The 12397-nt window shown below is 32.0% G+C and overlaps 2 protein-coding genes across 2 annotated transcripts in view; one reads left to right on the forward strand and one right to left on the reverse strand.

The window, feature by feature from the left end:
• Positions 1-518: 518 nt before the first annotated feature.
• On the reverse strand, positions 519-11397 carry LOC143178796 (venom acid phosphatase Acph-1). The gene is made up of 6 exons (XM_076377687.1): positions 11290-11397; positions 11031-11147; positions 3827-4040; positions 3524-3732; positions 2480-2821; positions 519-835 (listed from the first exon to the last, which is right to left on the reverse strand). Exons 1-6 carry the CDS (start codon positions 11386-11388, stop codon positions 563-565), a joined length of 1254 nt encoding a protein of 417 aa, XP_076233802.1. The 5' UTR covers positions 11389-11397; the 3' UTR covers positions 519-562.
• A 317-nt stretch (positions 11398-11714) lies between these two features.
• The window catches only part of Acph-1 (venom acid phosphatase), a 29303-nt gene continuing 28620 nt past the window's right edge, over positions 11715-12397 (forward strand). Inside the window, exon 1 of the mRNA XM_076377562.1 lies at positions 11715-11776. Within this exon, the coding sequence (XP_076233677.1) occupies positions 11747-11776 (30 nt within the window). The 5' untranslated portion in view covers positions 11715-11746. The remainder of the gene's footprint in view (positions 11777-12397) is intronic.

The raw sequence follows: 12397 nt of genomic DNA on the forward strand, positions 1-12397 counted from the left end.
AGAGTACGCGAATAATATTTTTGGCTAATCTACAAACATGCCAAGTTACACAAAACTTGAACATTTACACCTCGAGGTGTCCCCTTGTGAGTACTAAATAGTTGTTGCTGTATTATGCAAAAATTTGCTTATTCGCCTACTGTTATCTCTGTTAGTTCCGGATAACTGATATTATGAAGTGTATATGTATAACGCATATATCTATATGTATGTGCATCATTTTCTTTTTATACTTCAATCGATCAATCAAGGTACATGTTATACGTTTCACGTTACAGTTTTGTTAAATATTGAAGGGATAAATGCAGCGAAATATTATTTGTCAGCAAATGGCACATGACTGTTGTTGATTGGCAGCATTGATCAATATTTTGGGGAATATAAAATAGTGTAGAATAATTATAAAAATGATCGTTAGTGAATACGTGGGTCCATTCGAAAATATTATTGCGAAAATATTAAGTAACTTATGACATTATTATTATAACTTAAATACTGTTATGAAATTGAAGAAAATTTTAAATATAATAATATTTTAAAAAATTTTATAATCGTAAGTCATTTAATATATGGTATATGTAAATAAAACAATTATCAGTAAGCAGCTAGTTATAACGGTTTCCGATTTATGAGATACAGATTGACTGTAAATAGTATTGTTTAATGATACTGCTTCGTTAGAAAGCTCGATACGTTTCCAGTGGCATAGCAGTTCCGTGTTTTCTGGTAGTACATCAAAGAATAAATCTAAAACTGTTTCGAGTGGACAGATTTCTGTACAATTGGGTACCTTCAAAGGAATGGTATCACCATCCACTCCAGTATAGTAATTTATCTGCAATCAAAATATTTGTATATTTTATATAAAATATGCAATTCATATAAAATAATAAAGTAGCATAGTTAATACAGGCTGACTTGCAATCGATGGTACAAGAAAAAGAATGATGATTTTGTATACAAATATAACTTGAAAAAATAGAACGACATTTTTCCATAGCACGTTTTATTTACACTAGTTGTAAATAACTGTAAGCAAGTTAACTGTTGCGTATACGATGGTGATTACGAAGAATTTTTACTATACGTATAAGGTATTCGATAACGGGTGTCAGAAATTTTAATAAAACGAAAATGAAATAGAAATAATTGCGTTTTAGGCTTTATTTCCGACTAATTAACTGTTAAAAGAACGCCCTAAATACGAGTGAAATGTGTTTGACTTGAAATGTATTCTACTGACTGTGCTGAAGAATAAGTTCCAAGTCAAACAGATTTCACACGAATTTTAAATGTTTTTGCAAGAATTAATAACCCTGAAACGAAGCCCCAAAAACGTAATTTCGTCATTCTTGATTTTTATCTTATTTTGATTTAGAGGATCTTTTCTTAACCTTTGCCTAGCCAGTGACTTGCTTTGGTCTCCCGGTGCAACAGTTACACATTTTTTTATTATATTGTTGAAAGTAGGGTAAAACGAAACGTTTAACTTTGGACTGTCATTATAGAAAATCAAGAGGCAAAAAAAGGATAGAACTTTATCAGATATTTTTAGTGGACCTTAAACTATGGGGAACTGGAATATCGTATTTGAAAAATGTTTGGTTAGGAAAAAGATAAGATTTTCCAAAGGTATTAAAATTTCCGGTTCGCTAAAATCGCAGGACAAAACGGAATACCTATTTAAAACATTGTAAAGGTACAGATATCTTTATTTTCTATACTAATTTATAACACAAATTATAAATAAATGTTGTATTATGCATTTATTATTGAAAAGATTTAATAGAAATATATTATATGTACGTATAGATAAAAAAATGTCATTAACTAATATAAAAAATATTACATAAATGTAAATATAAACTTACAAAAAAGGATTATTGCAATGTCACAATATCTATTAGAAGATATGTATTTCCCTATCTGCATAGGTGTTCCATCTTACCCCACGCTAAAGTGTTTCACTTTGCTCCAGATGAATTAATTTATTTAACATAAGGTAAAAAATCGAGTCAAACGGTAAGATGTATAGTAAGGACTGCAGAATGAAATACTGTATTTTTCGTTATGAATTATTCACATTGAAGATTTAAGAAATGGCACTAAAGTTGTGCGAAATCAAAACTCGGACACTGGAAATTTTTCGGTTAGTCGAATCAGGCTTATTTAAGAGAAACATTGGTGTCCTATTTTATTCGCTCATTCCGTTTTACCTCACTTTCCCCTACAGATACTACAATAGTACCTACTTAGATCATTCAAAATAGTGTATAATTAAAAAACGTTATTAGGACAACATGTATTTTAATATTTTTAGCGAAAGTGGCCATACTTTTCTTGTTAACAGCCTGTACGTGTATGAATTTTTCTTAAACTACGTAATATGTCTTAGAACACGTTTTATGTATGCATAGTTAATGTTACGTAATATATTATTTTCTGCTGTACTTAGAATGAAATTATATGTAGCAGATACCTTTATTCCATGGCTTTGTGTTTCATTATCAAAATGCATTTCAAAGATTATCGAAGCTGCCTCGTTAGGAATATGCGGCGACCATAAATCAAGACTCTTTAAAATAGCAACGATGTTCCTGTCATTACCACTATACATCATGAGCTTTCGTTCTTTACTTATAGTTCCTCGAATATAATCCAGTGAATTCGACAAAATTTCCTTTAAAATCGTTCCTCCGTTAAGCTGTCTCTGCAGAGGAGTATGCGATAGGAGATCATATTGTAACAAGGTTACATTATACATTTCTCCATCTGGAAAAATTTCTTTGGCCCAGTACGGAAGGGATTGATTCAGATCAGCCTGTAACGATATTCATTCCTCTAGGTTTTGCAAATATCATTCTCATGTAAAATCTGTAGCTGCAAGGCGAAACGACACCTATGTCATATTTTCAAAAAAATGCGAGTTTAGATCTTAATTCTGTGGTTGTAAGGCAAAACAACCTACGTCATGTTTTCAAAAAAATTCGAATTAAGACCTTAATTAAGATCTACAATATAAAATTTATATTTTCAGAAAGAAAGGAAAGATATTAGAAGAATTTTCGCACTCCCAATTAGAAATAGAGGTTGAAGAAGACCCAAATCCATAAGAGTGTGTTAATGTTGAAAACTTCAAATGCCAATATCTCAAAAACAAAAACATTTGACTTAGGTGATTTTGCATTACAACAGTAGAATTAAGGTCTAGAATATAGAATTTATATTTTTAGAAAGAAGAAAGAGCATTAAAAGAAATTTTTTACTTCAAAATAGGAGATTAAAAATATACAAATTCGTAAAACACTATTGAAGTTGAAAACTTTAAATATTAAACATGTAGAAACAATGCTGAACAATAAACATTTAAATGCTAATGTGACTTATGTCATTTTACCTTACAAACACAGAAATATTTTATTTCCTTTTCTAACGATATCTTTTTGCCGCAGTTATCTAATTGTACGCAATCATGTTTCATTTTTAAATACGTTACTATAAATCATTATAGCAAACATCTTACTTTCGTTTCAAGGACTGCATACAGGAGAGCTACATTTGATGGTTCTTGTATTTTTAATCCAGTGTAATGAGATACGTAGTCAAACAAAGGTAAATGATGTAACAATATTTCTCGCACTTGATCTGTATTCAAAATTTGTTGCATTTCAGAAATAAAACTCGGACAATGCATACCGAGTAATAAAGTATCTTTCTCGCTGGAAACGTAATCTACAAAGAAAGTGTCAAAGAGAGAAGACATTTTTCAAGCATTCATTCGTTATGCTTATTTGGGATTTTTTATGTATGGCTTCACATTACTGACCTGTGGGTATTGGTTGCCAGTCCAAATCGTTGCTCCATTTTTGACTTTCGCTTGGTGGCCAAAGACCTGCGTTCACTAGTTGACCAGACATTATTGATATTGGATACTCCGCTGTTTGCATTCTCATTGTTTCCTTTTTGTAAACGTCACCCAAAAATTCGCCATACGTTTCACGTAAATATACTCCTAGATTGTACATATTAAGCCTTCCAGTCTGTTAAATTGTTACATAATAATTTTCATGAAAATCATAAAGTAATGGATGGCCAAACTTTGTCATGCTAGAAGCCGTATTTCATTTATCAGAAATAATCAAGGACCTTTTAGTAGTCCTTTATTGGAACGATATACATTTAAAATATTTTAATAAATATAATTTGTATGTTAGATTAAGAATGCATACATTTGTGTCGGTATGTTAAAAACGGAATGATCATAGCATATTGTTCTCAAAAAGTAGGTTTACTTATAAACTCAGATAGCGCAAAGATATCTTAATAACATCATAAAGACATCTGTGCCTAATATTCAAGACGTTCTAATGACGTCGGTAATATCCTCCGAATGTCGCAGACAGCTCATGCGAACATTTGTCGTTACAAAACGTGCCATCTTTAAGACATATGTAGAACGTCATACAAATATCCTAAAGATGTCTTAAAGACGTTTGTTCCAAACATTCAAGACATCTTATAAATAACGCTACTCAGATAGCACACGACGTCTTGAAGACGTCTATTTTATGTTCATTTTATGCCTGAACGTCTAACGACATAATTTAGGCATTTTAAAAACATCCAAGAGCGTACATATTAAAGACTTGTAAAGTTTACGTCTATAAAACGTCTTAAAGACACACTACATGGACGTCCTAAAGACTTACCCTTTTGGACGTCTTAAAAACGTCTAATTTTTGTCTGACCGTCTTATATACGTAATTTGGACATTCTTAAAACGTCTTATAAATGTTTCTTAAGACGTCCTAAAGACGTACTGATTTGTAACATCAGACGTTTCAGAGACGTCTTTTGGACATTTTTGGGACTTTACTGGATGTTTTTAAGACGTTTTTAAGATGTCTCTGTGCTATTTGGGTATTGTCCTACAAATGTCGTAGACATGTCTTTCCAACGTCTTATGTTACAAAACGTGACATCCTGAAGACGTCTTTAGAACGTCATACAGATGTCTTCAGGACGACTTAAAGAGACCGTTTGTTCTAAACATTCAAGATGTTTTATAAACACCGGTAATATCCCAGACAGCACATAGACATCTTATGTACCTTTTGAGAATATTCGAGACAGACATTCGTACATACGATGAGCGTAAATAATTTTATAAAATAAATCTTTTACTAAAAAAAAAATTATGAACTTTATAACGGAAAATGTCTTTATTGAAAATTCATTATAATACTATTTATTAATATTACAAAAAGAAACACAGCGTAGATGCGCAATCCGTTTTAAACTCAACTGTGGGAATAATATGATACGCAGTTATATTTTATTTCATTTTTATAGATATCCACACGATATATCCTACGGTACGTCTTAAGGACGAAAATTTAAAAAATTTGGATGTTTTTAAAATATCCAAGTTATGTCGTAAAACGTTCAAGATGTCGTATACTGTCTGGGTACTGTAATCACCTTTATAGCCAATTTTTTCTTGAATTGAATACATTAGTGCGTGCAGTTGTTTTGATAGCCGAACGAACATGTATATTCAGGGTCGCTTACGCGTATAACTATAAATACAGGTTGGTCATCGTACAAGGACAGTATTTTGATAAATTATACGTGTAATAATGTTAATTTTTATGTTACCAAAGGCTATGGCTATAGTGGACACGATTTCGCGTGAATGAAAGTGTCACAAAAGTCTTACACAAACGGTTGTTGCATGTGTTGAACAAATTACAAAATAATTAAAAGATTATCAAACCATTTTTTTTCAGATATTTAAGAAAGAAAAAACAGAAGAATGCGTGGTTATGAAGGAAGTGAAGAACTGTACCTAACTGCTGCATAAGATAATTTCAAAATTCATTCCTTTTTTGCAATATTAGACACTATTCTGTTATTTATAATTAAAAGGTTTATGTTATTAAAAGAGTTAAGTAACGACAAAAATCCAATAATGATTGTGATATTGATAGCGATGTTCTATTTGAGGAATTGAAAATTTTACAATATTTTACAAGCAAATATATTTTTGAATATTTTAGTATCTTTAAAAATATATCTAACATTACCATTGTTAGTAGTTTCGGAGGAAAGAAGTTTCTCCAAACATAAAATAATTAAAAATTATTTACGATCAACCATAACCCAAGAACGTTTAACAAATTTGTCCAAAATATTTATAAAATACGATATTATGAGTAATTTAGATTTGGAAGAATTAATTAAGAATTTTGTAGCATTAAAAGTACGAATGTGACAAGTCATTTTTATGAGTTACATCTACAGGGTGTTTTTTATTGAATAATCTAAATGGAGAGGTGGTGTTTCTACATGGAAACATAAGTTGAAAATGTAGAATACAATTTTTTGATACCGTTATATACTTTCGAGAAAATTGTCTTTCAATTTTAACCCAGTACAAGTGTACCGAAGTATAGTTTTAGCCATTTGTGGGCTAGACGGGGAAAGGAGAATAGATACTTCTACTTCACCGTACAAACAGTCCATGGTTAGAATGGTTAGTGTTCCGTCGAGGAACAAGAATAGGGACAATCGAAACGGTCCTTCCTCCGCTCGACGAAGCAATCGTTTGTTTTATTGTTGCCAGATGCGAAAGTCAGAGTCCGTTCGAAATTCTGTCTTTAGATTTCAATAGCTAAGGGTCACGCATCTGGCGACTAATATAAAACAATTTCGAGCTTTCGTTGAGCGGCGGAAAACAAGCAATAAAACATCTGCGAGACACTCGTGCGGACTCGCCTTGCTAATCCGGAGTTCCGTTATTCCTCCTCAACCATGGCCTTCGACCAGGGAGGAAGCAGGCTTCCTCCACCACCGTCACCGGGCCACAGGGCCTTCCGTCACCACCGTCGCGGGACCAAGGAAGTGGGGGTGCTGTCCGCCCTTCCAAGGTGACTGAGGAGGATGCTACTGCCCAGATCGATAGCCAATCAATTCGACTGGTCAACACCCGAAAACGAGTTGACACCCCTACACGCGTATCTCGGAGGGGATGAAACCGGAGGAAGAAGCGGACTCCGGAAGCAAACACAGTCGTAGTCTCAACGTCGTTGGCTAAGAGTCGTCATCTAAAAAGCATCGAAGAGTCTCAAGTTCGTCTTAAGACAAATTTAATTAGGTGAGTAATCTACGGATCGCGAACACGGTTTACAACCGTGAAAATTTATATCAATTCGCGACGCGACAGTTAGGCTGAAAGTGTTCCCCTTATCAGCTGTACCTTTCATACATACAAGATTATATTATTTCCGTAAGTTTGTACCAGATCATAATTCAAACTTAATCTTCTCGAAAACAAAGTACAATATAAAAAAAATGTATTCTATATTTTTCATGTAAAATCACCTCATTTTGGCTTGTACCACCAGTTCTGGGATACCCTACATAAGCATATGTAGTTAATAGACAAAGACTCAATACAGTTACATTATTCTTCGAATTTCACTTAATCCAACATCCATAACAGAATTATTCTTTACGTTTCCTCTGTTTGTAGTTGAATACCCTGCATATGAACATAGCTTTTGTGAACACGGTTCGTATTAGAGATTTTGATAGACAATGGAATGCATATAGCGGGTATGAGTAATACAATGTCAGAGTGTCCTCTGACATAATGTCCGATTTGCCTTCATTTTGCAGTAATAATGCCTTAAAGCCAGTGGTGGATCCAAAGGCTGATGGGGGGTGATACCTTCCTCTCCCTCAAAATAATAATATCTACACATATGTATTACATTTTAATATAGATGTTATATATATATATATATATAACATCTATATATAACATCTATATATATATATATATATATTGCAAAATAATAATTGTAAATTTATTTTTTTCTAATTTATTTACTTAAATTAAAAATGTATAGTTCTTCATACATTTCATCATACACCACCTGCCTCTCTTTCTTTACGAAAAGCTACTGGATCCACCCCTGGTCTAAGTTAACATGTCTACATGTTAAACTAACAGTCAGAGAATTGTGTAATCTTACAGATACAGAGGAAAATGGCCCTACAAGGAAACGATCGGGAAGTGATAATTTTCGATTTTCATGAAACTTGATAAGTTTGTAGAATAGCTGAAAATATTTGACGTATATTATTTTATATCAGCTCTTATCCACGTTAAGGAGATGAATACGGCCCCCAAAATTGGAGTGAGGGGGCTATATTTCGCCTAATATCTCGTAAACCATTCGATGTAGAAAAGAACATTACATTAGTCGATTATGTATTTTTGTACATCGAATCCGCCTGTATAAACAGTTTTTAAATATCTATTTCTTTAAAAAAGTTTTGGGGAAAATGTTAATGAAGTTTTTCATAAATCGGTATGTAGATACTATAATATAAGTTTCGTGTGAAACTATCTTGGAACTTGGAAGAATACTTTCAAGAAGATTTTTTAAACAAATAGATATTTTCTAAAACTGTTTACACAAATGAATTATGTACAAAAATACATAATCGACTAGTTTAAAATTCTTGTTTACTTCCAATGGCTTTCAAAATATTAAGCGAAATACGATTTCTATCCCCAACTTTGGGAGCGGTTTTTATCCCCTTAACGTGGATAGGAGTCGATATACCCAGATAGCACACGATGTCTTGAAGACGTCTATTTTATGCTCTTTTTACGCTTGAACGTCTTACGACATAATTTAGACGTCTTAAAAACATCCAAGAGCGTACATCTTAAAGACTTGCAAAGTTCACATCTATAAAACGTCTTAAAGACACACTACATGGACGTCCTAAAGACTTACGCTTTTGGACGTCTTAAAAATGTCTAATTTTTGTCTGAACGTCTTATATATGTAATTTAAACGTCCTTTGGGTTCCCAGATAGCACACGACGTCTTGAAGACGTCTATTTTATGTTCATTTTATGCCTGAACGTCTTACGACATAATTTAGGCGTTTTAAAAACATCCAAGAGCGTACATCTTAAAGATTTGTAAAGTTTACGTCTATCGGACATCTCAGAGATGTCTGATGTTACAAATCAGTACGTCTTTAGGACGTCTTAAGAAATATTTATAAGACGTTTTAAAGACGTTCAGATTACATATATAAGACGTTCAGACAAAAATTAGACGTTTTTAAGACGTCCAAAACCGTAAGTCTTTAGGACGTCCATGTAGTGTGTCTTTAAGACGTTTTATAGATGTAAACTTTGCAAGTCTTTAAGATGTACGGTCTTGGATGTTTTTAAGACGTCTAAATTATGTCGTAGACCGTTCAGGCATAAAATGAACATAAAATATACGTCTTCAAGACATCGTGTGCTATCTGGGTATTTTCGAGTATTCTATAAACCTGTCAAGTTTTGTTACAATCAAAAATGATTAATTCGAATAGTTCACTTAATATTACATTTTGTTGTATCTCCTATGGTTTAACTTTTATGTAGTTTTAAAAGTGCGAGGACCCATATTTTTTCTTAAAGGTTTCTTACACTACGAAAAGCTCATTTTTTGTACTGATAAAATAGAAGTAAGTAATCTATTTTTATTTTAAAACGCTGTATTCTATAAATATCTATAGGTACGTATACATATCAAAGTAATAAAATGATAACTTAAATTTTTTCAATTTTACTTTCATTATATCATAAGTATACTTAATATACTTTTATACTTTTATTAAAATCTCAAATATCGACTGAAAGTATTCAACTTAAGTGAAATAATCTCATATTAAATACCATATCAATTTTTAGTACTTTCGAATACTCTAAAATGAAGTCTAACAAATTACGAAACTGCACGTTGATTGCTATCATTAATACCATAAAATAAAATCTCTTTCATGCACTTGGATAAATGTGAAACGTATTATGACGTGATTGAATGTCTGTTTACACATATTATGTACAAGTATATGGCTTTATGGTAAAAGGAAATGGCATGAAAGTATATAATGTGTTCGTTAAAGCAAATTACTCTTAAAATGAAGTTGACCTTTGCTTTAGGTAACATTATACTTTCTTTACTCCTGCGCTTATGAAGAGGCTACTTTTATGTTATTTATTTTACGAATAAACGTTATTTATTCTATGAAAATATTCTCGAAAACAAAGTTGCACTGTTTGAAGGGGCACATGTAATGATAGCACTATTATTTTTAAGGTCATTTTTTTATAAGAATTTAAGGTCGTCGGTATTTTTTTAAATAGCACTCTATAATTTTTTTTCGATATCCTTGTAGAACATAAAAAGTCAAATCCAACAACCTCATAACCCATACTGTTTTGATTACTTAATTTTGAGAAATTTACATGCAGAAATATTGCTTATCGTAACAAAGCTACAACATTAGAGGATATGAGCCAAAGAATTACTACAGAATGTGCTTCAATAACGTCACAGAAGTTAGAAAATATATATAAATCGTTAATAAGGAGACTTGATTATTGCATTAACACGAATGGTCATCACTTCAAACACACATGTAAGTTCCGTTCATGTAAGTAAAATGGAAATTTCGTGAGATTGAATGATTAGAACAGTATGGTTTACGAGGTTGTTGGATTTGTCTTCTTATGCTCTACAAGGATATCGACAAACATTATAGGGTGCCATTTAAAAAATATCAATGACCTTAAATTCTCGTAAAAACATGACTTTGAAAAAATAATAGTGCTATCGTTACACGTGTCACTACAAACAGTGCAACTTTGTTCTGAAGAGTTTCTTTCATAGAATTATAAGTGACGGAGATATTCAGATGTTCCCATTTAAATGCCCCACCATCTACATAAAAGACTTGTTCCTAGCGTCGGAAGTAATTGGCTTATTGGTTTGTGTCAAGTGTGTCACTTTGTATCAATTATAATTGAGGTATGGATAATGGTAAAGGAAGAAGCATAAACTAGAGACTTACAGCTGTCTTGTATTCACATTGTTGCCTTGCGTTAGAAGTTTGTGTTAGGTATTATTTCTATACATTTGCTAATCAAACAAAAAAAAGTTGAAACTTACGTTAGGTATATTGAATGAAGCAGAATTGAAATAATCATAGCTCAATTTAATTGGTAAACTCGTATCGTTACTGTTGATTAAATCCGAAATCGGAGCATAAGTTTTGTGTGCGAATATCTGGAAATTTATTTAAATCTTTTATTGCTAATAATTTCGGCTTTTCAATATGGTTTAGCTTTCAAATAATAACATTGTTACGCGATTCCGAAGAAATTAGAATAGCTTTAACGATATGTTAATTGATATTTTGAAATCTTACGATATGTAGCAACTGCAACTCTGGAACACATTGCACAAATGCTATCATGGTATGCAACACAATTAGCACAAGTGTAATTGATCTTATCTTCAATTCCATATTAACGAAGAAATTCTGAAAAATGATTCGATTATGATTAAAATATTATTACTAATAGTTTCACTTTTTGCGACGAAAATATTTACAAGGAAAAAGTTGTAAATAAAAATTATTCTTACAATCGAAAATCTCAAGTATTTCAAAGATCGATAAGAACTTTGGGGACACTTTTATGTTCCTTGTTGACAGCTTATTAGTGTAACGTACTGTTACGATTACTTTAATGACTGTAACGGCTAATGTCTTCAAATATTCACTTGTTTGTCCACAATAATTTTAACTTTACTGACAGTTTGTTTTCGTATTCACAGTGCGCTTTAACGTAGTCTCTCCGGAACGAAACGAATGGAGCACAATAATGAAGGCAACACTTGTTTTAACTTTCCAGGTAAGTTCATAACAGTGGCTGGCTTCTCTGACGATAGCATTCAGATAAAATATTTCTGGTGTGACTCTTAGTGTCTCTGCATCAGTTGTAATTAATTTAATCTGTAACCTTCGCGTGAGATCGTCGACTTATCAAAGGTGAACATCTTTCGGGGTTTGTATAATTCAGTAACGATCAGTCCGTTCCTGACAGGGGACTTCTTAATCGAGATATTACTGATCTCATAAAATAGTCGCCGAAACTGGTTTCTATTGTAATTGCTTAAGCTGACAACACTTTACACAATTACTTGGGGTTTACTGTTTGACAGAACACCGCATTGAAAGTTAGGTAATAGTTTAATTATTTGTTATAATTTTATATTGATTGTTTAACACTGTGTGTTATTATCGATTCTGATTAAAACAATAATCATAAATGTAACTGATAACAGACTATTTATCGGGAAGTGGCCTATATAAAGTAAAATATTATTTTAATGTGTGTTTAGTTCTTGTCTGTGTGTTAACCTATGCAGAATCTCTGTCCGTTGTTCTTGGGAAATATAATTTTTAGTTTATTAAGTTGTATTACTTCTAATCGCATTAAACTAGTTCTTAATTAATATAGAATTTTTCTTTA

This window comes from Calliopsis andreniformis, chromosome 1 (assembly GCF_051401765.1).
Source record: "Calliopsis andreniformis isolate RMS-2024a chromosome 1, iyCalAndr_principal, whole genome shotgun sequence".
Classification (NCBI taxonomy): domain Eukaryota; kingdom Metazoa; phylum Arthropoda; class Insecta; order Hymenoptera; family Andrenidae; genus Calliopsis; species Calliopsis andreniformis.